At 34.1% G+C, this 26,402-nt stretch overlaps 5 protein-coding genes across 8 annotated transcripts; 3 read left to right on the forward strand and 2 right to left on the reverse strand.

Annotated features, from left to right (window-relative positions):
• Positions 1–1,853: 1,853 nt before the first annotated feature.
• LOC123227852 (TSL-kinase interacting protein 1) lies at positions 1,854–7,411 on the reverse strand. Of its 2 annotated transcripts, none has more exons than XM_044652981.1 (14): positions 7,189–7,411; positions 6,387–6,626; positions 6,209–6,282; positions 6,080–6,127; positions 5,854–5,963; positions 5,566–5,650; positions 5,182–5,458; positions 4,898–5,023; positions 4,662–4,813; positions 4,341–4,579; positions 3,929–4,256; positions 2,885–3,286; positions 2,674–2,802; positions 1,854–2,465 (listed from the first exon to the last, which is right to left on the reverse strand). In XM_044652981.1, the coding sequence occupies exons 2-14, from the start codon at positions 6,511–6,513 to the stop codon at positions 2,238–2,240; spliced, it is 2,325 nt and encodes a 774-aa protein (XP_044508916.1). In that variant the 5' UTR covers positions 6,514–6,626; positions 7,189–7,411; the 3' UTR covers positions 1,854–2,237. The 2 variants fall into 2 exon arrangements, with proteins under 2 accessions (XP_044508916.1, XP_044508909.1); XM_044652974.1 differs by having other exon boundaries at positions 4,898–5,026.
• Positions 7,412–10,802: 3,391 nt separating this feature from the next.
• Positions 10,803–13,460, forward strand: LOC123213003 (membrane magnesium transporter-like). Of its 2 annotated transcripts, none has more exons than XM_044632317.1 (4): positions 10,803–11,107; positions 11,196–11,248; positions 11,362–11,462; positions 13,001–13,460. In XM_044632317.1, exons 1-4 carry the CDS (start codon positions 10,867–10,869, stop codon positions 13,092–13,094), a joined length of 489 nt encoding a protein of 162 aa, XP_044488252.1. In that variant the 5' UTR covers positions 10,803–10,866; the 3' UTR covers positions 13,095–13,460. The 2 variants fall into 2 exon arrangements, with proteins under 2 accessions (XP_044488252.1, XP_044488243.1); XM_044632308.1 differs by having other exon boundaries at positions 10,817–11,107; positions 13,060–13,460.
• Positions 13,461–14,782: 1,322 nt separating this feature from the next.
• On the reverse strand, positions 14,783–16,784 carry LOC123213991 (transcription initiation factor TFIID subunit 8-like). Its single transcript, XM_044633695.1, has one exon. It carries the CDS (start codon positions 16,223–16,225, stop codon positions 15,113–15,115), a length of 1,113 nt encoding a protein of 370 aa, XP_044489630.1. The 5' UTR covers positions 16,226–16,784; the 3' UTR covers positions 14,783–15,112.
• Positions 16,785–18,663: 1,879 nt separating this feature from the next.
• Positions 18,664–21,755, forward strand: LOC123223700. Its single transcript, XM_044647028.1, has 3 exons — positions 18,664–18,916; positions 20,203–20,281; positions 21,531–21,755. Exons 1-3 carry the CDS (start codon positions 18,765–18,767, stop codon positions 21,594–21,596), a joined length of 297 nt encoding a protein of 98 aa, XP_044502963.1. The 5' UTR covers positions 18,664–18,764; the 3' UTR covers positions 21,597–21,755.
• A 142-nt stretch (positions 21,756–21,897) lies between these two features.
• On the forward strand, positions 21,898–25,252 carry LOC123223688 (thylakoid lumenal 15.0 kDa protein 2, chloroplastic). 2 transcript variants are annotated; one of them, XM_044647016.1, is made up of 7 exons: positions 21,898–22,745; positions 23,089–23,192; positions 24,218–24,308; positions 24,458–24,526; positions 24,610–24,719; positions 24,831–24,942; positions 25,017–25,252. In XM_044647016.1, exons 1-6 carry the CDS (start codon positions 22,529–22,531, stop codon positions 24,921–24,923), a joined length of 684 nt encoding a protein of 227 aa, XP_044502951.1. In that variant the 5' UTR covers positions 21,898–22,528; the 3' UTR covers positions 24,924–24,942; positions 25,017–25,252. The 2 variants fall into 2 exon arrangements, with proteins under 2 accessions (XP_044502951.1, XP_044502942.1); XM_044647007.1 differs by having other exon boundaries at positions 24,831–25,252.
• The last annotated feature ends 1,150 nt before the right edge of the window (positions 25,253–26,402 follow it).

The raw sequence follows: 26,402 nt of genomic DNA on the forward strand, positions 1-26,402 counted from the left end.
TTCCCTGTTTTTATCGGAGAATCCCCTCCCCGTTAGGGTCGGGGCCCCTAAAATCGGGTCCAAATTGCAATCTCTAGTTTTGAATTTAACAATAACTATTTTTAAAATTTTATATTCTTTAATAAAATAAAAATGTGAGAAAATTTAATTTTAACAAATTATTATAGAAAAGTTGAATGGTATTGAGAAAAATAAAAAGTAATGTTATTTATAATGGTAGAAATGAATGGCATTAGACTTAGAAAATTTGGGTTAAGGAAAGAATTGAGTTTATAGGAACCCAAAGTTTGGTCCTTTTCAAATTTTTGTTTGTCAAATTTTAAAAATTTAAATATCTATTATTCTATTAAAATAATAAAACTGTCATTTAATAAAAGATATTTTAAAAATTAAAATTTTATCATTTTTTCTTTTTTAGTTTTAAAAATTAATAATTTCTCTTACTTAAAATTTGAAAAATTCATGTAGATCAACATCTTCTAGTAATTTCAATGGGTTTTTAAACTTTAGGTGAAAAAAAATTATTAATTTTTTAAACTAAAAGAGAAAAATATGATAAAATTTTAATTTTGTAATTATTTTTTTATTAAATAACAATTTTATTCTTAACTATAACAAAAAATTTTAACAAAAATATAAATATTTAAATTTTTGAAACTTAGAGAGTAGGAATTTGGAAATAAACCAAACCTTGCGTGGGAATAATTTTTTTTTTTTTTAAGAAATTTGAGAATGAAAATAAATTGTCAATCTCCATATTGTTAAAGTATATCATCTTAAACTATCATAATATTATTTGTACTAATAAACTATATAATATTTACATAATTTAGTATAATAGCATTTAGTTTGATAATTTTAAAATAAAAATAATAATTATATTATTTAATCAAAAATTATCTAATTAGATTATACACAAAAGCCAATAGGACTTACTTGTAGGGATAGTTTTATTATAATCTAATTGTCTCTCCTATTGCTTGCAAATGCTTTGGGAAAGATGTGCAGAATGTTTACGAAGGGCGTATGGTTATGGTTTTTAAAGATTATCTTGATAATCTATCTTTTATTCCCTTGTTTGGTTTATCAGTAATAGAAGATTACAGTAATCTTTTATTATCAATACTGACGTGACAAATAATATAGGTGATAATCTGATTACTACCTTCACTTTAGATATTTAAAGATTATCAAGGTAATCTTGATTTTATTATAAGTATATTAGTATTTATTAATTTTTTGAGACAAAAATAAATTTATTTTTAATTAATATGACAAATAATATAAAAAATATTTTAAAATAATTATATTCAATGGCATTTAAGTAAAATAATTTACTAGTAATCTTTTATTACTTTTAACCAAACACAATAATTATTTATACCTACCAAATTTTATCAAACATAGTAATCATTTATACCCAGTAATTTTTTAAATAATCTATCTTCAAGGTAATCTTTCTATTTTGGTAATAAAACATTACCCAAAGCAAACACTCCCGAAAAGTAACACTTCATGCCTGCTCAATTTCCAATGCCGCAAAAGCTGCTTGTCAGTTGGTTTAATGCAGAGACATGTAGGTACAATCACTCACTGAAAAAAGAAAAACAAGACCCTCTCAAACCCATTTAGTACACACCACAATCACTCATCGCCAAATCTGTAGGCGGCACCGGAACAGCACCTCCAACAGGCATAAGGGACTGGTGAAGTGTTGTTGATGTTGGGACTATAGCAAAGTTTTCACCTTAATGAAAACTAATGCATTTTCAGTAATACAGCATCAGCATGTACGCTTAGAACTTATAATCATAACAGAAAATTATAGGATTTATGTGAAAGAAATTGTTCCATATAGGCAATCAGAAAGCTGTGAAGATATTTATAGATATGGTTATCCAACTAAAACATACAAAGGATGTCAGATGAAGTTATTCTTGTCTATTGGGGTTGTGCAGAGTTCCTCACATCAGTTCCACAAAACAGTATACACAGAAATACAAGAAAAAGTTGGAAATGGAGCATAAACCTTTTTCCATGTCTATTCTTGTAGAGATGAAGGAGGCGTTTTGTTTGGTCGGAGAAACTTTACCTCACAAATCAAAGCATTCTCTTGCTTTATCAACTGCCCTTCCGATCAGCTAAACTAGGAAGTGATTGTAGCTAGCTGCATGGTAATGACAATACAGTTTTCTGAATTCTGGAAAGCTTGCCTGAGACCCAACTTGGTGGATTTCTTAACCCTGACTGCCAACTTTAAAATCAGAAAGGGTGGCAGTTTCTCGTGTTTCAACTGTTGTTGTCAGTTCTTTCTTATCCAACCCAAAGAAAGAGCAATTTTGAAATGCATCCAGACTGCTGGCTATCAGTCTGTTTAAACCTCCAAGGCTATCACCAAGAATTAAATCTTCGCAAGGATATTTAGAGGATGGTATGTCCAATTCTAATGGTCCTAAAGAGTCAGGCTGCACACGTAGACAACAAGGATAAGGTCAGCTATGAAGAAAACTCTGCTCAAAGAGTATAAATATAAAAAGAATAAATATCAACTATTACTTCCCTATTCCTACTAACAAGCATTGTCTAAACCACATATCAGCAAAACAGCCTAGCTTCTCACAAGAAAATTTATCAGGTAAAAAAATAACAGATGTTGTCAGTGATTTATGATACCCAAAACATGTCTGTTAGCCCACTGAAATCCTTCTCCATATTTTCCAGGATATGAAAATCAGTTGGTTTCTCATCCATGGGGTCTTCTCCGGCAATATATTCCACAGCTGCTTTATCAGCTGGTAATTCCTACAGGGAAAGGAATAAATTATATCTACTCCACTTTGTAACCTCTTTTCCTAATAAATAAAATTTGTTTATGAAATGATACCTCAATAAGTCCCCCAGAACCCATTGAACTTATTTTTGTGAAAAGTATGCAGTCTACTGCAGGATCAATGTCAGGCATTCTAAAAGCTTCTTGATATATAGTAGGATTCTTTTGAAATGAGAAAGCATCACGTGTTTCTTCAGCATCCCAGATGGAAGTAGTATGGGATGTCAAGGTGGATACATGCTCCATCCTGTTTTGATGTTTAGATATATGGGCAGCAATGGCTGCATCAAATGAATCAGAGCTGAATGGGATCTGCTGAAGACATTGAGGAGTTTCAGGTGATGCATCAACACCATGAGGCACTTCTGAAAGTAGATCTCCAACGCTTATATTGGTGAGACTGTCCGCCCACTCCCCAGCTGATAATGCAGTACCATTGCTTAATTTCACATTACCCTGAAGCATACACAGAAAATTCAAGATTACAAAACGGCTAGTAGATCTGGTATCACTACTAACTGTTTTTCAATCATAGAAGCTACTATGCCTTAAACAATGGAATGCAGTATTTTTAACTGATATAAATCAAATCTCAACTAGTCTAATCTTCATGAAGTTCTCATTTTGAAGAGAACATTATATTTCACTATTTTATAGATTATCTTTCCTCTTACATGGTACTTTCTTCAAACATAACAAGAAAAATTTCCTCTTATCTATCTAACAAAAATATGGCAAATCTGCCAACTCAATTACAACCAAGCAAAATTCTAATTCGTCACTGGCAAAACTAATATGTTATTAACTTATTACCCTTTGGGGCATAATAAAGAAAAATGCTAGCAAGCAAAAAGTAAAATAAAATCCACTCCAGCAAGACCAAATTTGATAAAGTAACAGGTGGTTAAGACTGTCCAAGGAGAAATTATCTCCCATTAGTGGCAGAGAAATTAATCATTCATCCTTATCATAGAACTTATGACAAGTAAACTTTATTAATAAATTCCAAAACAAGTATCCACGGTTTTAAGCAATAGCATAATGACATATATTTAAGGTCCTTCGTAGTAAGTAGTGCACAAGGTAAGAAGATATTACCTCATCTTCCAATTGTCTACTGATAGGCTTGCCATCAGGCTCCCTGTGCCATGAGATTTTAACTGCAGGATCTGACTCCACAAAATTACTTTTTGAAGTGCTAATGCACCTACTCATCTCATGGGGCATATCACTTAAGGAAGATGCAATTACAAGGTTTTCATTCACAGAAGTACCATTACAAGGATCCACAAGCTTCTCAGATTGATCACTAGTTGATGGCATGGATTGGTCCTTCCCATTTTTGACATTTTCATTATACACAACAGGAATATAGCAAGATGCTGACAGAGCTTGCACAAGTTCAGAACCGGAAAACCACCCATACCTTCATACATAATTCATCAATCAGTCAGTTTATTACTAATCTTTTATGCAAGCACATCTTAGTTCATGAAAATGAGAAAGGAACCTTAAGCGGAACAGTGGAGGGCTCCCAATAATTGCATACACATCTGCTGCACTAACAACTGAGTCCTGTGTCCATCTCTGATAACCCACTAGGTTTTCTCTTTGAACACTGTAGGGGAAAAGCATTAGCTGTCCGGATGCTACACTGGAATTACCCCATTTGCGACTGAGATGTTCCACTACTGATGATATCTTCTTGCGAGTACTAAGCGTGAGCTCTAGATGTGGATTATGGTTATCCTGTGAAGACATGAAGATACAATTACTCCCCCGACATTGCTCAGCTGCTAAAACTTTTTTCTACACCATCAAAATCTCTTACCATTTCCAGGGCTCTTCTAGTACCATCATCAATTGGATACAGCTGCAGCTTAAGTTTCACAGAGGTGTGTGTGATGTTCTCTATGAAAAGATTTTGTGAAATAGCAGGCAAAGGAAGGGGAACTTTATCAACAGATCCAAGTGCATTTGGCCCTGGAAAGAAAAGAATCATGATTAGGTTTAATTTTATTTTACAAAACAAAATATATTGTCAAAATTCAATCTTATGGGGTGTACCTTGGTCAAGTTCGCCATCTTTATCAGTAGCTGTCCGCTCCAAATGCTCAGCAGCATCAGCAACTAAAGAAACCCCAGCAATTGCAGCCTTTTCCCACTTTTTATATGCAGCTGAGAAGGCAGTCCCTGCTGAGAATCAAGTTACATGCATGCAAATAAAAGAAATCTTAATGTCCCAGAGAAAAATATCAACATGCAAAGACAAGAATTAAAAGACCATAATGTCATTTACTAATGCTGATTTTCCTAAAGACCATAAGAACAAACAAATAAAAAAGAATCACCTGGTTTCCTTTGTTGCCTTGCAGGTTTCAAAGTTGTCATTTCTCCCTTGCTACTACGATTAACACCTATGTTAACATTGCGCTTGAATGATCCTTTTGCAGGTCCTAATTTTTGTATGTTTTGACTGTCAACCAGGACCAGTTTAACTGTGCAAGTATCCTGTCCTGAAGGCCTATTCTGACTCGAGACATTACTGGAAGCTGTAGGTGAACAGTTTTCCCCTTGGGAAGATCTTCTTTTAACACTCCTCCTCCTGTCTTTCAAGAGTTGGTGCTCCTTTGTAGCAAAGATATATCCATCATCAGTTTCAGCATAAGCAGAAGAGGCAAAGTTTTAAACATGGGAAAACATTGAAGGATGAGTAATTGAAAATGTTGACTAACCAAGGCTTCTACAAATATCTTAAACCTTCGAGGCTTTAGGTGAAGCTTTGATGCTTTGCAGCTATACTTTTCCAGTAAAGACCACCTGGGAAAAACAAATATTCTTTTTAACAAAAACACCACTACCAGATATAAAATTTTGCAGTTCACTGAAATTGGATAATTATGTAAACATCTTGGAGTATACAAGCAACATTCAGTTTCAAGATCGTTCTGCTACCACTGTACTTGGTGTATACAAAGAATCTACCTAAATAAAAGAGGTTGACCTATTTAAAATATAATTACCATCGAAGCATTGCAGCATTGGTATCCTTGGAGTTTTTTGCATCCAGACATAATCCTGGACCCAGCAGCTTGTTCATACGCCTAACAAGACGATAGTAATAATGCCGGACCTGAAAGTAACCAAAACCAAAAAAAAAAAAAAAAACATTAAAATATCGACAAGAAAAGAGAACAGTCAAGGTAAGCAATCACCAAACAGCGGCAGTGAGATCTCATAGCAAATCACCTGGTCCTTGTTTTTACTTTGTACTTTATGAGTGATCTTCTCGAAATTCTAGAAGCAATGCATAACAAAGTTAGGAATATAAATTATGAGCAAACAAAATGTTGAAAATACATGCTAGCAATAACATGCCTTGCCAACTTGTCGTAATGCAGTGAAGAAACTTTCTTCCTCTTGCCGCGTCCACGCAGCCCATTGCCGTTTAGCTGCATTTGATATTCACAGAAAATTTATTTATCAAGTAGCACATTCACTCAAGAACAGAAAATAAGAAAACCTAATTATGAAAATAACAAACAGAATAACATACCAGACTGCTGAAGGACAGCATTGTTAAGGGTGGATGAGGCTACTACAAGACCTGCATCCTGAGTTGGATTATTCTCAGGATGAAGGTGTACCTCAGACTCCAAGGACAACTGTGACACTATCTGCATGTTGTAGACATCACAATAACAAAAACAAGTATGCACTCTTTCTCTTCAGCTTTTAATGACACAAAATATGACTCCTTCTGACCTTCAATTTGGCAAGCACAATTGTAGCAACCCTGGTTGGGAAAATGGAAATTAAGCTTTAATTCTATAAAATCAAGACAAGTCAACTCTAAAAACGAATTCATCCTATAAACAATCTTACAACAATAAAAGGAAAACAATTTTCTCAATTGGCATGAAATGAAATTTTCCAATCCAAAATTTCATTACGAAATCCCTAAGTACAACATATTCCACATCCATAGCATGTACAAAATGACGTTAAAACATCAAATTCACCAAACTAAAGAACACAAGATTGTATTAACGAATTTTTTTTAAACAAAAAAATAATCTGAGAGCTCATCGCTTTACCAGATCCCAAAGAGCGAAATTCAAATATAATTCCGCAACACAACTACATGAAAGAATCCCATAGTTTTGTCAGAATTAACACATAAATCCATAGAGTCAAAAGGAATTACGGTTTACTGTTTTATCACATCTTCTAATCAACCAAACAAGACCTAGGGTTTCGAGTCAAACAATTCTGTTCAATCTGATCATTTTCATTTTACATGAAATTTAAATAAAAAGTGTATCAGAAAAAAATTCGAATTAACACGAAACAGAAACCTGACTGGGAGAGGCAACCCTGGAATTGTACGCAGGAGCCTGTTATGAGTTGAAAAACCGAAATCGAAACCGGATTGAATCTTCCGACAGATGTCTCTACAGTAAGGAGACAAAGAGAGAAGGAATTTTTTACTTATTATTTTTCTTTTTCCTTTTTTTCTTTTTTACTTAGCTGAAAAGAAAATAGAAAAAAGGGTCGTTATTACTTGTTAGTTAATTTCAAAGATTAAAAAATAATAATAACGAGAATCGAATTACTGGCATTGAGTCTTGTAAAAGCAATAATGCTTAATTAATAAATAAAAAATCCTTAATTAATAAATAAATAAACGCAGAGGGTAACCTTGTTGACCTAATTGTTAAAGAGCTGTAATTTTTTTTTAATTGTACAAAACTTCCTCGTAAAATCTGGATGGATTTAGTTATGTTGTGGTACACAGAATGGTATTTGTTTTTCTTTCAGTCCGAAAAGGACTCCTGTATGTTCATATCAGCCCCATTGCCATCGATCTCTATTTCTCCTTATCTTTCATTTATTATTATTATTATTTTTTGGTTATATTCTTTTAAAAGGTTTTCGGGCGGTGGGTTGACCATTTTCTCCCTGTTTTTGTTTTTTATTTTCTAGGATAAGGTCGGTCCGACCCATTTCCACGTCATAAACTGTACAAACAAAAATAAATAAAAAAGTTGGTGCATTGAGTACACCAAAAGAAGCACATGAGCTATCCGCCTTAGATGAAATGTCAATTCTAACCAAACGAGGGATGATGGGTGCTCCTATAAAGGTCTTTTTACAAGTCAAAGTTTCTTCACAATCAAGAAAGTATACGACTATTCCACAGGAATTTTCCCCTCTGACCAAGAAATTGTTTGACAAACCCGGTAAGTGGTGCCGTCCACTCATAGACATGAAGGGCCACTTGTTTTTTGGGGACCTTTGAATTCCACTTGAAGTAACTATCTAGCAAAAATTTAAACAATACACACCTCACAAAATGCTGAAAGGCAGTAACCTTTATAAATTTTAGGTCATTTTTTACTTTCCTTTTAGAACAGCTGGGTAACTTTGTCAAGATAATTTTAACAAAGTGATTTGTTACTCGTTTTACTCTCTTTTGAACCTGCATCCAACTTTATCTTGACCTTCATATGCATTGTTCGTCCATCAAAGCCTTACAGTTGGTCAAAGTATATCATCTTCAATTGTCTGTCTTATTGCTTCCGATGCTTGGGAAATGATGTGAAGAATGTTTACGAAAAGTAACACTTCATGCCTGCTTTATTTCCAATGCCCACAAAAACTCCTAGTCAGTTGGTTTAAGCTTAATGCAAGACAATTTCTAATACCCTAATGATAAAAGAAAAGATGGATTGGGAGAAAAACTTGCCTCCAAAAAGGCTGCATCTTTTGGACTCAACATTGAATCTCTCAGCTAATAATCTTCAAGAGGCACAGATTAGCCCATTTGATGGATATTAATTAGCTTTAGGCCCAATTACTCACTTGATCTAACTCTGGACAATGTAGAAGCATTAATCTGTACATTGGGTCTCCACAATCTATAACATGTTGTTCCCAATCTGATGGGTTCTCCTCAAGCCATGCTACTTGATTAAATTTTGTATCACAGTGGTCTAGCATAAGAGAAAATTTACCTCAGCCAAATTTTAAAAATTGTTCTTTTATCCTCGTAGCAACTTCTTCTATGTCAGATTGCAAAAACACCTAGCAAATGCAAACCTATCAGTAAATAACCTGAGCAAAATTGGGATCTAACCTTTTAACAGTTACATATTCCAACCCAAAATCAATATGTTATCACAAAAATTTGCAGAAATTTGATGACTAATCCAGAGTTAGAATTAGATCATTTGAAAGAGCAGTCCACAATGAAAGTGTACCTTCTCCTCATATCTGAGATCTGCCACTGCTTCAACTAATGATCTTCGCAGCATTCTCCATCTACGTTCTGGTCTATTGAAATCGATGTTTGGAAACTGCATGCCTCCAAAAAGCAAGAGTAAGTTCACTTACAAATAATATACTCATAAAATTAATGCTGAATTGTTATTAGATTGATACTGCTGACCAACTTTCAGGCTTTAGCCTCACTTAAACTGAGAAATTGAAAGCTGTTCTGGCAGGACATTTACTTGAAAGTACTTTCTTTTTAGTTTCCAATAACTTTGAGAACTCACAAGTATTATTTCCAGCGTAATTAAAAATTGTCCATACTTGGCTGTTTCTTATAGTGGTGATGAAGGTGACAATAGAAGCAGCAGTGGCAATTGTGTAGGAGACTGAGATGGAAGTCAGGAAGCATTGAAGATAGGTAACAATTAAGTGATGCTGCAATGTTAACAAGTGATGGTAATGTCCACTAAAGAATGGTGATATTGTAGCCTGAGAAGCAAATCAGTGACAATTGGGTTGTGTTGTTATGATGGTGACAATGATGGTCTGTAAAGTGTATTAAATTTTTGTGATGCATTAATTAACACAATTTAATTAATTCAGAAAGATCTAGGTAGTTTTCATTATGAGCACATAAAAAAGAATTAGAACTACTTAACAGAGGCGGATAATAAAGAATGAAGGAAGTTTTTACCTGTAATGAGACAAGAATTAACTTTCCTGGGGAATATAGAAACTGTTGAACGAAATGTTGATAAACCATTTGTTGCAATGAAGAGGCACTAACAAACTCTGGTTACACTGAACCTAATATAGAAGTCCAGTTAGTCTTGCAAACTATATTTTGCCCTGGATGCATAACTTCAGTAAAATGATAAAAGGCAACAGTTCATACCCATTTTTTATGCCTGATTCATGAACAGAATCTAGACGACGTCTTACAAGCTAAATAATTGAGTGTTAAGAAACGATGAACTTAAACTTGAGGAAGCAGCTGGGATAAATAGAAAACTAAAAGTGAGCATAATACCCTTGCATTAATCTCCAAGCCCAGAAAAGTTAAGTCCTTCCTCTTTCTAGACTTTTTAAGTATAAAAAGTCCATTCTCTACCGGTGACATTCCAAATATAAGGAAACAGTGATTGCAGACTTTGTCATCCTGTGGATTTTCAAACTACCTTTTCTTGATAAATGGAACTTAGGTTTTCATCTTAGGATCAATTTTTACCAAGAGGAAAATAAGAAGGATAAAAGTACTCCATTAAGATGGCTATGTCATTGTTATATGGTTGAAAACAGCAAAGTTATTTCATTTGATTTCTTTGTTGCTGCTGTTGTGAAAAAACAATATGTATGTGATGTAAGAGGAATTAATTTTTAAGGCTTCTTTCATTGTTTTAGTAGAATTAGGACTATATTGTTATAAAGAAATTAGTTTTTAAGCATACAGATAAGGGCTTTTTTTCAGTGTCACATGTATTAGGACCCAAATATAAAGTAAGAAATTTAAAATCTTATATTAAAAAATATGAGTTTTTAGTGAAGGTTTATATGATTTTAATCTCTTTAATCTTAATAATTAATTTTTAATAATTAATTTTTGAGATGTAATTTTTTAAAGATTCACATAATTTAATATTAGAGCTGTCATTGTATCTCTCTATCTCTACTGTATAATGCACAATCAGCCAGTGTCAGCATAGGGGCTCTGTAGTGTGGTACCAAAAAAAGGCGTAACCTCTAGTTTCTTAAAAAAATTAATGATAAACTTATGCGACGCCGTTTTCAAAGAAGCAAACGAGCAAGAACAAACTGATCTGCTTTGGTCCAGTCTAGTGAAATACCAGCACGATCTCTGGCTTCGGTGTATCAATCGACGGATTAAACCAACCAATCTTTGCAAATTCATTGATCAGAGAGTTGAAGCAATGAGTTTAGGCTTCTTTTTCGGTGTACTTGGAGTTTTAATTCTCGCTCACGCGGCTTATTCAACCGTTCAATGTAATCTTTATACTTATTACTAAACATCCATCTATCTCTCTCTGATTCTTTTTTCTGATTGCTTTATTCTCGTTTGATCTGGTTTCAGATAGGGGTTTGCTAAAAATTATGGAAGAGGAGTTCTCTGGACCTCCTTTCAATGTCAGTGTTGTTGATTTTATTTTAGGGGGTTTTATAATCTGTTGATGCGTTTCTGGTGTTATTGTGTCATATTGATTATTTAGTTTTTTAATTTTAATCTTTTGGGAATATAGGTGGTGATTGAGTTGCTTCTAGGGTTATTGTTGTGTATGTGGGCAGCACTAACGGTGCCGGGGAAGTTTCTGTCAATTCATCCCGATTCTGATGATAATAGGTATGTTGGTTTAGATTCTTACAGTTGATTTTTTATTTTTGAAATTTTAGGGCAGTGGAATCAAATTTCTTAATGCATTCTGTCATTAGAAAATTAGGTTAGAGGATTGATATTGAAGAATTGTACTGTTATCTGATCTGTGCTTGTTCAAGTTGTGAGCTTCAGAGCCTTTTTGCAGTTTTGAGATCTGAAGTACATCCTTTTATGGAGTTTGTTCATGCTGTTGTCTCTTTCCATTGCACATTCTAGATTCAATTCAGTTTCTCATAATACCAGGAACTAGTCCTTGAATTAAATTTTGAAATGCATCCTTTTAGTTGAGTTTCTTCATTGTGTTACTCATGCATATTATACATGGTGGAGTACGTTCTCTTTGGAATTATTTCACTTGTTGTTTCAGTATTGATACCATTGAGAGACTGTTGTAAGCACTACCATAGCACTTCAAGATATGCAGTAGTGACATTATGATATCGAGATCCCTAGCAACTGGAATAGGAACGTCCTATTTTTTCATACTGAGATGGTTGTTCTTAATTATTATGAAACATATGAGAAACTATTTCCTATGGAGCAAAAACTAGCTAACTTATTGCCTCTACCTTGTACCAGCAGATTGATGGTCCATTAATATTATCTTTTTATTAATTCCTGTCAAGGATGCATATTGCCCATCTGGATGTGGATATGTGTACCTTGTATTGACAGATTTGAGTGTGTCTCCAGATATAGGAACAAATCACAGACATTTGCAAAAGACTGGGATGCCCTAGAAGTTTTATGTATAGTTTTGGGTTTATCTTTTCTATGTATGTAACACTTCGACAGCATCAAATAGATCACTCTTTATCTCTTCATAAGCAAACCTGTTGTTTTGAAATGAGGCTACTGCCCTTATTTTTGGATACCTCTTTGTTTTTTTGCATAGCTCTTGTATGAACTTCATAGCCTGCTCGCTATAGATCTCCTCTTGCCACCAGCTAGTGACGTCTTTTTTGTGCACTTTGTTAGTTTTCCATATGCTAGCCACATGTCTCCTTTTTATATATTATTAAATTTAGTTTACAGTTGCATTGATTTAATGTTCAAAAAAGAAGATTCTGGATGTGTAAGGTAGCAAATATTAAGCTCTCTTTAGGCTCCATTTTGGCCCTGATCTGATTATGGTTCAAGTTATAGTAACTTAATTTTGTGACACTAATTTTTTGTTGACCAAAATTTCAACCAATAAATTTGAGAGGAAAGTTGAAGATACTGTGCCGCCTTAGTAACTTTTTAAAATATTAAATTAAAAATTAAAATGGATTGATGGCTATAAATTACTGTTGCAAATGTAAGTCAAATAACTAAGTTGCCATCCTTTAATTTTAATATTCTGAAGTGAGCAATAGTTTGATGTTGGCATGAAGGGTTTTGTGGGAATTATTGATTTTTATGGGCTTTATGTTCTAAAGAATCCCTTTAATTTTCTGTCTTTTCTATTTATTTAACTTGGCAGTCAGAATTGTAAAATGACAGCTCTTGTGAATTTTTGTAAGTTTTTGTAGAAGCATTATTTCAATCAATGACTTGAGGATCTCTGCGCCCTTAAATGCAGGATGGTTTCTTTACCAGGCAGCTTGGAATACATGATCTTCAATCATCGTGGGAAAGTTTTTCTTACAGATTTGAATTTAAAGCTGAAGCATTGAGGTGGTTTCATTCGGATTTAAGAAATTTTCCAGAGATTTAAGGAGTGCTTTATTTTTCAGAAACTTGTAGTTGAAAAGATGAAGCAGAGGATAAACAATTGAAACTATCAGATATCTTGACATATATCTGAACTTTGCATTTGTTTAGCAGTTTCCCATTTTGTGGCAAAATTTCAAAGTATCTTCTTTTTGCTGGAAAATTACTGGAAACCTGTTTAGAAAGTAATCACCTTCAAGCCCAATGAGTGAAATACATTGAATGGACAAACAGCTTAAACTGCACTAAAATGCTTAGGCTTTTTTGGTTTCTATGCTCTCAGCTGGTTGGCAACTTCTGATCATAATTTTCTTCTGGACAGTACACTATTACGTATAGCATTTGGATTTTAAACTTAAATTTTCAGGTTTGCAGTGATTCAGTACATTCAAAACTTTGCAGGCGGACTTGTCATATTATATAATTTTTTGCTATATTTATTTTTTCTTGGGTCATATCGACTCAATTCATAAGACCCTAATGCAACCTGCAAAATTGTAGTCCCTGCCCTCAGAGGCCAGGTTCTTTCTGTGCGAGCCGGGCGGCCCCTTGGATATTTCCTGCTAATCCTAAACTCCAGAATTTGTGGATAAGAAATAACTTTTTTGAAGGGCTCAAATTGTGAAATCAACATCTAGATGCACTACACTGCTAGCGGTCCAATATTATGCCATTTATGTTGTGTTCAAGAATCCATGTGTAGTTTCTACCAGGCAATTATTAGATCAACAAATGGATAAGAAAGACAATTGGAAAGTGCAATTGATGCTGGCTCTTCATTCCTGCATCGAATCAATAATAATAAACTTGCTAGCAGAGGAGATTTTAGATATTAGTTACATGCATGCATGCATTTTCGCAGCAAGAACTTTTTCAATTATCATCTCCAGTTTTATATCATTCAACAGTGTCAAACTTAAATAATAAAAAAAAAAAGAAAATTCATCCACAAGACAGCCTACTTCAGCAGTCATTTTCACCTAAGGGACATTTAATGGCAACAAACACTTGCTAAATGCCAGCCCTGTCCTCAACTAAAGACAATAGAATAAAATCTGAACTGCAAACTGAGAAAGAGCATAATGTGAGACAAATTTACGTGGTATTTCTGCTTTCCAAATGACTGAAACTACACGAACAGATGATTACATACAAAATTACCCCAATACCTGTCACCAAGTTTTAACCTTGTCAATCATAGTAATGAGACCTGAGCAAACAAAACACAACAACAAATCTCAAAAATAATTGTTCTGTCAGGTCAATGTCCACTTATGCAATCCATTTCCCAGCCCCATTACCAGCATCACAGATGGCTCCAATATAACTTTGAGACAAATCTTGCCTACCTTATCAGGGCTTCATGATCTGACATATAGCAAGGTTTTGCTACTTTCAATATTCGCTTAATCTTTTTTCAAAATAATTTTTTTGTAGCATGATAAATGCCTTATTCTTTGTTCATTTTGGACCCTTAAAATATTAGGAGCAAAAGTTGCCAAATGAAACTAATGGTCAATTTATAAACACTTACAGCTTAAAAGAATTGCTTGGTATATCCATCCATCACACATATCAAAAAGATATAATAGTTGTGAGTATCAGAAAGCACAGAGTTGAATTATATCCATACTACTATCAAAGGTCACCGAAAAATTACAACATCAGGTGGTGAAAAGAGCAAAACCTTTGATTTTCAAAGAATCGGTCTACACTGCAGCCGGAGAAGCGTAATAACAAACACTCAGATACCTATGACAACTGTTAGAGTGGGATGCCAAGGGAATCCAAATAGAGTTCCCTTAATATCAATGCCAGAGCAATAGTATGCCTCTAGCTTAAGAGCAACCATAGCCCATCACTTCTGGCACCAATTTCTAAACTAAGAAGATTTCTACCAAACATACCAGTCACAAACTATGTTACAGCTGAGTGAGTTCTTGGGGGTTTTCTATAGATTGTCTAAGAATATACTCAGCTCTTCTCTTCTTGTCATCCTTCTCATCATCCCGCCCAAATGGTGCACTTCTTCCGCCACCCTTCTTCTGAAGACTTGTATCCAGAAATTCACCCAGAAATTTCTTTCCACTTCTAAATTTAAAATGAACAGCAGGCCGCTTGTCAGGAAGACTCTTCCTATCACCATCTCCATCATCAGAAAGCACACTACCTTTCACTGCTTCAATGGCAGGACCAAATGCATCCATCACAGAAAAAGTATTCCCCCTGGACAGTTCACTTTTTAGCTTAGCAGGCAAAACCACTGGGGAAACATCTTTCTCTTTGGATTGCAAGGGCTTAGCAAGATATGGATTACTTCCAGCTTCTTCTGAATCATCCACCTCAGAATTTGGCTTCCCAGAGGTTGAAGGTCCTGATTCAACACTCGACACCAACCTCTGTTGCAAACTCAACAAAGCCATCTCTGCCTTCGTCCTCTGCCTTGCTTGCTCAATCTTATCAGCACGAGGATCAGATTTCCTCTCATTCCACATAGGTGTATGAATGTAGGTATGAGGATCAGGAAAAGCCGGCAACCAAGATGGAATATGTTTACCTGGCGGTGTTTCGCCCACTTGTTCAAAACTCGGTATCAATCTCCTACTCCTAACAACAGGAAACTGTGGGATTGGATGCGCAAAAGGGACTTCCTCATTAGACTCCACAAACTGAATTATTTCCCTTACAATGCCTGACCCTACAAGACATTGACCAATCTCTGACGCGCCAAAAAACCCATTTACAGCTCCTAATTCTTCTAATCCACAAATTGTATCGAATAAATTGCATTGAGTTCTACCGGCTAAGTTAGCATGAACACTAGAGTTTTTACCTAAGTCACGAATGAATCTGATAGCAAAGTCTGCAAGGGCATCCAAAGCCGAATCTTTGCAGCCTTCAAATCCAACGCTTCCACATATTTGTGCCGCCGCGATTCTTGCAATTGCTCGACCATAATCTTCAGCTCCAGCTCTTGATGATAACGTAGCACTTGGTTTACTGTTTTTGTGGCTCTCTCCACCTACATGGCTCATATTCAAAACCTCATAATCAAAATTAGGGTTTTATCTCAACTCTCTCATCATTAATCCCAATGACAATGCACTCGTCCTCGCAAAAACCCCAACTTAAACCATTACACGCCCATTAAAACAACCGCTTTGAATCCCCCTCTCCTACGTTTTCTCAGCTAAAAAAACAGAATAAAAGAACCGAACAAGATTCCGCCAAACCCTAGAATACTCTAAATCTTGAAAATCTTGCAACTGTAACAGCTGAAATAAAACGAAAGAATAGTAACTCAAAACAAACAAAAATCCCTCAGAGGCTGAATTGCAATTCAAGAACACAGAAAAGATTCTTCAAATTGAAAAGGAAACAGAACATGGAACTAATAGCAGAATTCTTTTTCCTTTTAAACGAAGAAAACCCTAAAAGAAATGAACGGAGAGTTTCTGAGTAAAGGGTTTAAGGGGATATAGAGGGAATTTTGTGAAACTGAAAAACCCTTATCACACCATAAAAAGAAGGAAGTGGATCGAGAGAAAGTGAAAAATTGGGTGTTGCGTGAGGCCGAAGAAGCGACCTCCTAAGGTTTATTTATAAATTTATTTGCCCAATCACAGCAAAAATCTCGTCATGGCCACATGCGCGAGTACATGTGATTTTGTACGCGCTACAGCTGGGAGCATCCAAGCATGACTATGGGCCAAGTATCGTGGGCTAGATGCGTAGATGCGAAAATGGCATCGTACGTATCTAGCGCGAGATATCTTTCTCATCCTTGTATTTTTAGTTTATAACAGTTAAGGATATTTCTTTCAAAAAATATCACTTTAACTCTTTGATACTGGAGCTGGATCCGAGCTGACCTGGATCTGGCTCAGGTCTCAGCTTGGATCGAGCTTGATCTATGGGTTAGGTTCATATCTATTACATCCGAGCTAAGGAAATGGTGGATGGTATTTTGATCTAAGCAAATATTGAGTTAATAATAAATTATTAATTGAAACAATATTATTTTAGAATAATTAAAACGATATTATTTTAAGCATTCTCAAAATAATATCATTTTAATCAATCTCATAATAAACTTATCAATTACTCTAATCAAATATTCCCATTATATTTATCAATCTTTGTCATTTCATACCTCATTAATATAAAGAAGTTTTTTTTCTCATTATTGATTCGAACCTCCAATTATTAATCTTTATTTTTTTATAGTTGTCTTGTTACACTTACACCGACACCCCTCCTTAACTTTGTGATTGAAATCTCTTTCCACCCCTAGCCTTGAAATCTTTTTCAAGCTCCAATAATATTAATCTCATGATCCGATCAATTAAACTAACCTACAAGATGAATAAAAGAAACAAACATCTATCACATAAATACCCAATAGATAGCACTAAAATCAGTACCTAAACATGAAGAACATCAAATCAGTGACTTGAAGAAAAATGTTGGTTTAAATACCAAACAAGAGTAAAGACAATGACTACACATATTACATATTTCAATAATATATTTAAACTATTAATAACTAATTCGAACAAGGACAAATTAGGGTATTGAATGTCTATAGACAAATAACTTAGTTCAGATGCATTCACACAATGCAACCATGTGCACACAACTTTTTTTTTAATCATAAATAGCCAAAATGCTCATAGATTTGACCATATTTATGCCATATGTCCTTGCATTTCTTATTTCACCCAATTTTGGAGTTCATCCATGAAATTGAAAAGTTTGTTATTCTCACTCATTTCAATAATTTACAACATAAACTTGGTGAACTCTTTAACTTAGTCTACTATCTATCCCAACTCGAATCATTTTCAATAATATTATTAATCTCGTCGATATTTATATTTATTCTGTTAATAACATTATTTATATCCTTAATAATACTATTTATTTTATCGTTGTTTCCTTGATAATATTTTTGATCAATTCAAATTCAACTCAAACGTTACAATAAATTTAAATTGTACTCAAGTCAACTCATTTTTTGGCTCCATTCGATTTGAATTTACCTTAGTTTTATGTTGAAATGAGTCATGTTTTGATATAACACTATCTATTTCTTAAATAGGTTAATTCGGATCATATCACATCAATCCGTTCATAATTTGAGTTATATTTAGATTGAGTATTTTTGACATGATTCTAATTCGAATTGATTTAAATGTATCTTTTAACTTAAACCCAAAAAAATATGATACAAACTCAATTTGAAAACACAAAATGCCAAGTCTACCTATAAGAGGCTTTGCAAATCTAAAATTTTGTGTTAGGGAGGAGACCAGACGGTGGAGAAAGGGAAAATGAGGGATACAAAGAAAAATTAAAATTAAAAAAGGGGAATGGAAAACAATATTACCGTTGTGTCTTTAACAAAAATGGTGTCTTTAACAAAATGTGGGGGTTTGCGATAAAAGTCGACAGTTACCTGAAATTTATGAATTTCGAAAATAATAGGGGGGCAATGTGTTTTTTATCTCTGGCTAAGCCGATAAAGGTCGATGCAGAAGAGAGAGCGACACAAACGCAGCTGGTAGTGAGAAAATGGAGAAGTACTTTGGAAAAGCATACAGGGGTGACCCCGGTGTCCCGCACTCCGACCCGGATCGATTCGTCAATATATGGCTCGGAGCCCTTGGTTTCTCTGTTTGCACTTGGAACAGTCCTTACATATGGCAGCTTTCCAATCAATACAAGTATATTCTTCTTCTTCACTCTCTTTATATGCCTATTTCCTTTCTAAAATATTACTGGTTATCCCAATCAATTCTATTTGATCGTTGATTTTTCATTTATTTAATCTTGGCCTTTGTTTGGCTAGCTTACATGTAAGGATTATTTGTTTAATGGCTCTTGTTTTGTTTAGGGGTTGAGTTTAATTGTGGGGTTTCGTTTGAGTGATATAGATCAGAGCATATGATCTGTAATTCCCATTATTTTCATTGCGTTTGATTAACTTAATGGGTGTGCTGTTTCTCAATCGTGAATAATTTCAGTGACCTTTCCTGAGCTTTATAATTAAGGGTGAATTCTTTGCCCTTGGTAAATAAGTGGAGACCCTACCTTCAATGAATTTTATCTTTTGAATAGAAGGAATTATGATTTTGTCTAATTTATATGTTATTTATTTCTTGAATTAGTTTCTAATGACATGGATTTTGTGGCATCTCATATATTCATTCCAGGGAAAAGTGATAGGCGATTGAGATTTTTGTGTTGCATGTCAATTCTATTTTCTTAACATTTCAAAGAGAAAGCTGGCTTCTTATATGACATACTGAATTTATTTTCAGCATCTTGGCATGTGTCAGGCATAAGCTTAAAAGAGTGAGTTTTAAAAATATCAAGAACTGATGGGCATGGATTCTTTACATCATTTATTTATGGTACCCCTCATTTGGTCTTTAGCTTCCTGGGATTTTATTTAGCATCAGTAAAATGCTAAACTTTTGTTAATAGAAGCTTGTCTTTGGTGATGCTTGAAATGTGGTAGTATTATCACAGAATTTCTCTAAAAATGAATCCGTGCTGGAGATCTGAGAGTGCTTAACTAATACTTTAGATGTGGCTTTCAAAGTGATGGAATTGCTGAATTCAAGAAAGGCACTTACATTATTCTAGACATAATTGAGCCAATGCCTGGTCATAGAGTTTTTACATTTTAATATTTTCTATGATTACATGTGTCCAATTATGAGTTCTTTTGTGTATATTGTTTCTGCATTTTGTTACTATGGCTTGTAAGATTATTTGTTTTTCAGTTCTGCTTTATTCTTATTCTTTAGATTCTCTGTGTGCAAGCACTTAATTGTTTATATTCTGTGTGGCATGATGATTGTGCTTTGCTTTTGCTGCTTTTGTCCTGTTAGAATATGTGTTTCAATGTTCTTGCATCTTCCTCTGTTTCCTGTTTCTTCTCCTGCTGTTGGAGTAAGAGCTAATTATTCATTTTCTTGTGCTACTGAAATACTTAAATTGGCAGTTGGCATGACAAGGCAATGCTGTTTGAGCAGTACCACTGGAAGAAAGCCAAGGAAAAGAATCAGCCTTATAAATTTCTGGTAAGTTGATTGACTTCTCCTGTAACACCTCTTAAGCTAGTTTTATTGATGCAGCCCAGTAGTTATCAAAGTCCATTAGCACAGCCCACATGAAAAAAAAAAATTAAAAGAAGGGAAAAAATAAAGAAAAAGAAGGGAGAATGTGGTTGGGAAATCTCTGGAACAGGAATTTATGAAATGTTCCAAGTTTTGAAAGTAGACAGAAGAATGTGGTAATCATATGTAAATTTCTTTTAAAGCTAGGTGATAACAATGTCTAATTTCTTTCAAAGGACGGTAATGGCATGTTTAACTTTTAATTAGAGAATAATAGAAAATTTCAAATTTAGAAACCAAGACAAAATAGAAGCTTAGGAATTTTTTACAATATAACTATTTATGGGAAGTTGCTGGATGTGATAACAAGTAGTTTGTAAAAATTAAAAAAAAAGGAGAGAGAGAAATTTGGAAGCTGTAGCAAGATATGAAAAGTTCTTTTCGTTATTAACAGAAACAATTGGTTTAGTATCATATTTGATTTCTTTCTGTCAACCTACCTATTTTTTTTTTTTTTAAACTTTCTTGTCTATCACTAAAAGTTGAAACTAATTAGTTCTTGTAGAAATTTAAAATAAAAAAAGATCATGATCTTTAATAAAAACATGTAATAAAAATGTTTTATGTAAAGTCCACCCACACCTTGGCAAGTCATACCTAATCAATTCAGATATGTCTGTAAATCTCTTGCCTACCAGAGCTTGGTCTAACCAAGAAGTTAAAAATTTAAACTGAGAAAAAAGAAATTTCATGTCTTTTTAAACCTATTTCTCGCCTGCACTTCATAAAACTTCAATACACCTCGCAATATATTGTCTCTTTCTTTGCCAATAGAACTTCTAATTACATCTTAACACTCCTGAAAATAATCTTGAGCTTCTCTCTTCTCCTGGTTTTTGAATTAAAATTTTCTTGTAATTCTCAGATAAAAAATGAATGTCTTGTCTTCGCATTTGAAAGAAGTACGAGTCATTTCATATCCCTTTATCTTCTCTCTGAACTCGGAAAAATCATTATTTTTTGCTTTTAATAAGTTCTTTTAGTAGGCATTGATGACTATTGGGTTGGGTTTGAAATTATTATCTTATGTTATATTACATCTTTGATGCTAAAATTTCTTGAATTTTATATCCTTATAGTTTGCTCTTTTTTATGCCTAGTGGAAAATCTGTATTCTCATAATATCTTTTTTTCTTTCTCTTTTGGCTTCCAGTGGAACCAGCAGGACAAAGAGCTCCGAGATTTTTATTCTCACGACTGGCCTGTCTATTTCGCTTAGGCTTTTTCAACTTTTGTTATTGGTATTTCAAACAATGAGACTGTATGCCGAAGACAAGTTTGTGTTTTTAACTTCTTTCTCCCCTTTCGCCCATCTTCTGAGCCACATTCAGCTGGGTTGAAAGCTTATTAATTAATATCAGGATCTTTTATTTGTTACTGTTTCTAATGATTTTGGTGAGCAAGGTGTCCATCTTATGCCATTAGTAATAGTTAAACTGAGTTGATAGAGTTGGATGCTCTATTCATGGTTTAGATTTTTTGAGATTCCAATAAAAGATAAGTATTTCTGAAAGATGAATCTTATTTTGATAAAACTGAGAGTACAAGATGGAATAATATTTCTGTCAAGGAGTCTATAGACGCAGAAAATTTGATTCCTTGACACTGGAATGTGGATTTTCTTGTGAGTTGAAGGCATCTGAGCTGTTCTCCTTTTGCTGATACTTGCTTGACTTGTAGGAAAGTGTTTCAACAATATGCCTCGTACGAAAGATTACCTTGTTTGTTGATTTTGCTCGAGAATTTTATCTGTTCAAAAATATGCGGCGGAATCGAATTGAAATCGAACTTCGAGTGATACAGATGAAAATTTTCTCTAAGTATGACATGCGTCTTTCTGCATTTTGACTGGCAAATATTTTTGTTTATTGTCAGGTAATCACGAAGGAAGGAAATTAGTAATATTTAACAATACACTTAAATGAGATTCTCACAAAACTCCATGGTCTAACTAGATTGCATAAATATAGAAACATCAAATTAGTCTTCCTGAAAATGTTGTATTGATGCAAGAGTTTGCATTTCTTGGCACTTCCTGGTACACAAAACGTGTCATCTTATCCAGAATTTGAAATTAAGAATAGGAAAAAAAAAAAAAAGTGAAACTCACTTTCATGTATTAGTTATACGGCCCCAGAAGAAAGGGAAATAATGGCGTTTGTGCAACTTCCTTGTTCTCCTCTAACTCTTAGAACCACTTCATGTTCTGTGTTTACAGCATCACCCATCAAAGCATCATCTAATTTGTCTTTGCCAATCTCTTCAAAACTTAAAACGACCAAATTTAGCAACTCGGTCGCAAACTTTCACTCCAAATCTTTGAGCTTCTCCCTCTCTGTGGCTCTTTCGCTTGGTTTATCTCTTACAGGCAAGTAGTTTTTGTCTTCTCCAGAATCTTTGCCAAGAATTTACATTTTCTTGGGGTGGTTAATATGGATTAAATTTGGAAAAAAAAAAGTTATTTTCGTTTTATTGTTCTGCTCATTTGATATACGTGGGTTATCGACTGTAAATTGTTAACTTCAAATACCGTGAGAAAAAAACCATGGGTTTTATGCCGTTTATGCGTTCCTAACATTTGTTCTGGTTTCGGTATATTTTAATTTCTTCATCTTAATTAGTCGATCTATATTGATATTGCTATTTTTTTTCTCTTTGTCCCCTGGATATATAATACGACAAACTGAAAATAGAATAAACGAACATTGTAGGAGTTGGAATTTCAGAGGCAAAAGTTGGGGTTAACAAGCCAGAATTGCTTCCTGAAGTCTTCACTCCTGTGATTGATGTGGCTGGCTTCCTATCCGACGGGCAGGTCTGGTTGCTTTGTCTCATTTCTGATTTGAATTATTTATTTACTTTTGACAAGCTCTACGAGCTTGCTGGGTGTATGGAACTTTATTTGTCTACTAAGTATGCATCTTATTGGAGGTAAATGGTAATACTGTATTACTGAACCAAATCAAGTAGAATATGCTGAAGTCTGAATCAAAGATTTTCAGATAGAGGCACTTTTTTTATTAACTGTTTCCTCTCTTTTCATGTTGTTGTCCATTTATGTTTGTAGATATACATTGCTAGTGTCTTTGTCAATATGCTTTTCATTGTCACTTACCTTCTTGTTGGTTTCCCTCTGGTTGTTTAAGTTTTTTAGGTTAATTTATACTAGTTACAAGTGTAAGACTAAGAGGATGGCTTCTTAGGCATATTGGATTCTTTGTACTTAAGAATCCCATATGTTCATAAAACTTGTGCCAATGCTTAAGCATTGAGTCTGGTTGATTGGTTAAGATATTGAAGGAACTCGAAGAGTGGATGAGTTAATGTACTTACAACAGTTGTATATTTGACATAAAGACGGTTGTACAGAAGTTTTAGTATTTTGAGCTCAGTTGTTACTGTAAGTCCAGTGCTCAAAATGGAAAGGATTGATACAGTTTGTGGTAAGTTAAATTTGTCAGTTGACTAAATATAATTGAAAGTTGTTTATCCATGTTACCATGTAATTAATTTGGTTTATGATTTATAGTCAACAGATTACATTTTTCAGTAGTTCTGGCATAGTTCAAAACACTGAATACGTAAATGGCCCGAGGTTGTATCTTAGTTAGTGATACAGTTGGTTCACATCAGTCGTACTCGTACATGTATTAGCCACAAAATTTGCATATTTCTTTTAATTTTCGCCAAGCAAGGAATTGATGGTGTCCTAGAATCAAATCAAATTTGTATGCAGACAACACTCAGTGACTTTTTTATTGCATATTATATCTGTTCGAACTTGAGATTAATTGAAGAAAAATAGGCTAAATTGCTGAACCTGGTATGGCCACTTCGCAGGAGAGAAGACTTGCTCAGGAGATTGCTGATCTTGAAAAGGATACCGGATTCAAGTTAAGAGTTTTAGCTCAAAATTATCCTGATACACCAGGTCTGCTTTATATTTTGAGCCCTTGTGACCTGAGAGTTTGGTATATTTATCTTTACAGAACTTTTGCTATCCTTTTTCAAAATTTGAATTGGTCTGCATTCCCAATTATTGATAGAATTATTTAAGTTGTTTGTTTAAATGCTTTGTAGGGCTGGCAATTAAAGAATTTTGGCAAGTGGATGATCGAACTATTGTCTTTGTCGCTGATCCTACCTTTGGTAAGAAAGGCAGACATGCTATCCTTTTTTGACTACTCTGGCTCAGCCATGGAGGACTTACAGTTGCAGGTTTCTTTGACCAGGCAATATATTAAATTTCAATGTCGGGGCTTCTGTTGATATTGATGTTCCACGTAGCTTCTGGAGCCGCTTGGCTGGGAAATATGGGAACATGTTCTACTGGAAAGAGAAGGTGAAGTTTCTTTGCTGCCTGGAGAACTTTATTTTCTTCAAAAGGTTGTTGCAGCCGGTTAATGCAGAATTTATTAGATGGGAGATTTATATTGTGTCATGGATGAAACAGGGAGAAGATGCATCTATTGAAGCTGCTGTAATGGCAATAACTAATTGCTTGAGAGAGCCAGTGGGTCCAAATAATTGCTCTGAGGTGAAATAACGCCAACACGCTTATACAGGCAAGATTTACTTCAATTTTGCTTGGTGACAACCTGTAGATACCATGTAATTCTTTCTATGGTTGCATATATAGGAGGGTATGGGGTGATACTTGGTTAAATCCAAGGAGTCATGTCTTTTTTCCTCAATCAAATCTGAGAAGAAAATGACACGGTTGCCTGATTGTTGAAACAAACCTATTAAGAGCATCTACTGGAATTTGTTGAAGGAAATGAGCTATACACTACTAGTATTTTTTTGGGATATTTGAGTGTGTATTCAACTTCAAGCTAAATCCTCTTGATGTTCAATGCATGATATTATTGTTCATGACTCCGTGTCAGTGCCAGCTTACATCTTTGGTATGCAGGCTGCACTGCAGTGTAGGGTCATACTTTCAGACCACTTAAAGGGTTTAGTAACAATATTAAGGATGTCACGTTCGAGAGGCAGTTTGAATGACAAAGTAGTTGGAATTCCCGAGTGAGAGGGCTTGGGTTTAAGATATATTAATATCAAACTCTTGAATTATCTGATACGATGGTTGTAGGGCTAGACTGACCCAAGATTTCATCTACTTGGGCTAATCAGTTTAATTTTAAATGAACAATCAAACTCAGGTAAAGTTTTCTCGTTACACAAAAAAAAAAAAAATCTCAAATACCTTGAAAAATTATTATTATTATTTTGTGCCTTGTGTGCCCTTGTTTAATGTTGTTGAACACATCTAAGCCCTAAAGCACTATTGATCTATATATTTCGCAAAAGAACACAGAAGTCTTCATAGATCTTTCATCCCCTTTAATCACTTAAAATCTCATTCTTCTTGTGAAAGAAGTGGTCTTTTACATAGCAATATCTGTGTGATGAATGAATTCGTTGGCATGAGGAAGAGTACCAATTTCAAAGCACTTGAGAGGCATATTCCAAAGCCGTATCCATTTTACTTTCCTCTAACTTGACCTTATCTCTCTTACTCTACTGAAAAAATATATATATATTAGTTATAAAAAATTAAATTTATACGCAATTATTATACTAAATAAGTTAAGATTTCATAAATATAAATTTAGATCTTTTTTAAAAAATTTTAATACTCTATCAATTTTACGAAATTACCTTATAATGTTATACAAAGGTTTTTTAAATTTTTTTATTCCTTATAATTGCTCCAAATACTTGAAGGAAAATCCTATAGTTCGATGACCCCATAATGATTTGGGCCAAACCCTCTCCAAACACTAAAAAAATCGACAGTCCTTTTTTAACCATCTTATGAGTAATTGCTGCTGTGTATACATATGAAAAAAAATAGCAGTTGTTTCCAATGTCTTGTGCAATTTTCATAAAGGTAAAACTATATACATAGGCTTTTGAATATATAATTGAGTATATAAATAATATATTATAATATAATTAAAATCATTTAATCATACAATAACATATTATTTATCTATCTAATTATATATTTAAAAATATA

Source organism: Mangifera indica, chromosome 1, assembly GCF_011075055.1.
Source record: "Mangifera indica cultivar Alphonso chromosome 1, CATAS_Mindica_2.1, whole genome shotgun sequence".
Taxonomy (NCBI): Eukaryota; Viridiplantae; Streptophyta; class Magnoliopsida; order Sapindales; family Anacardiaceae; genus Mangifera; species Mangifera indica.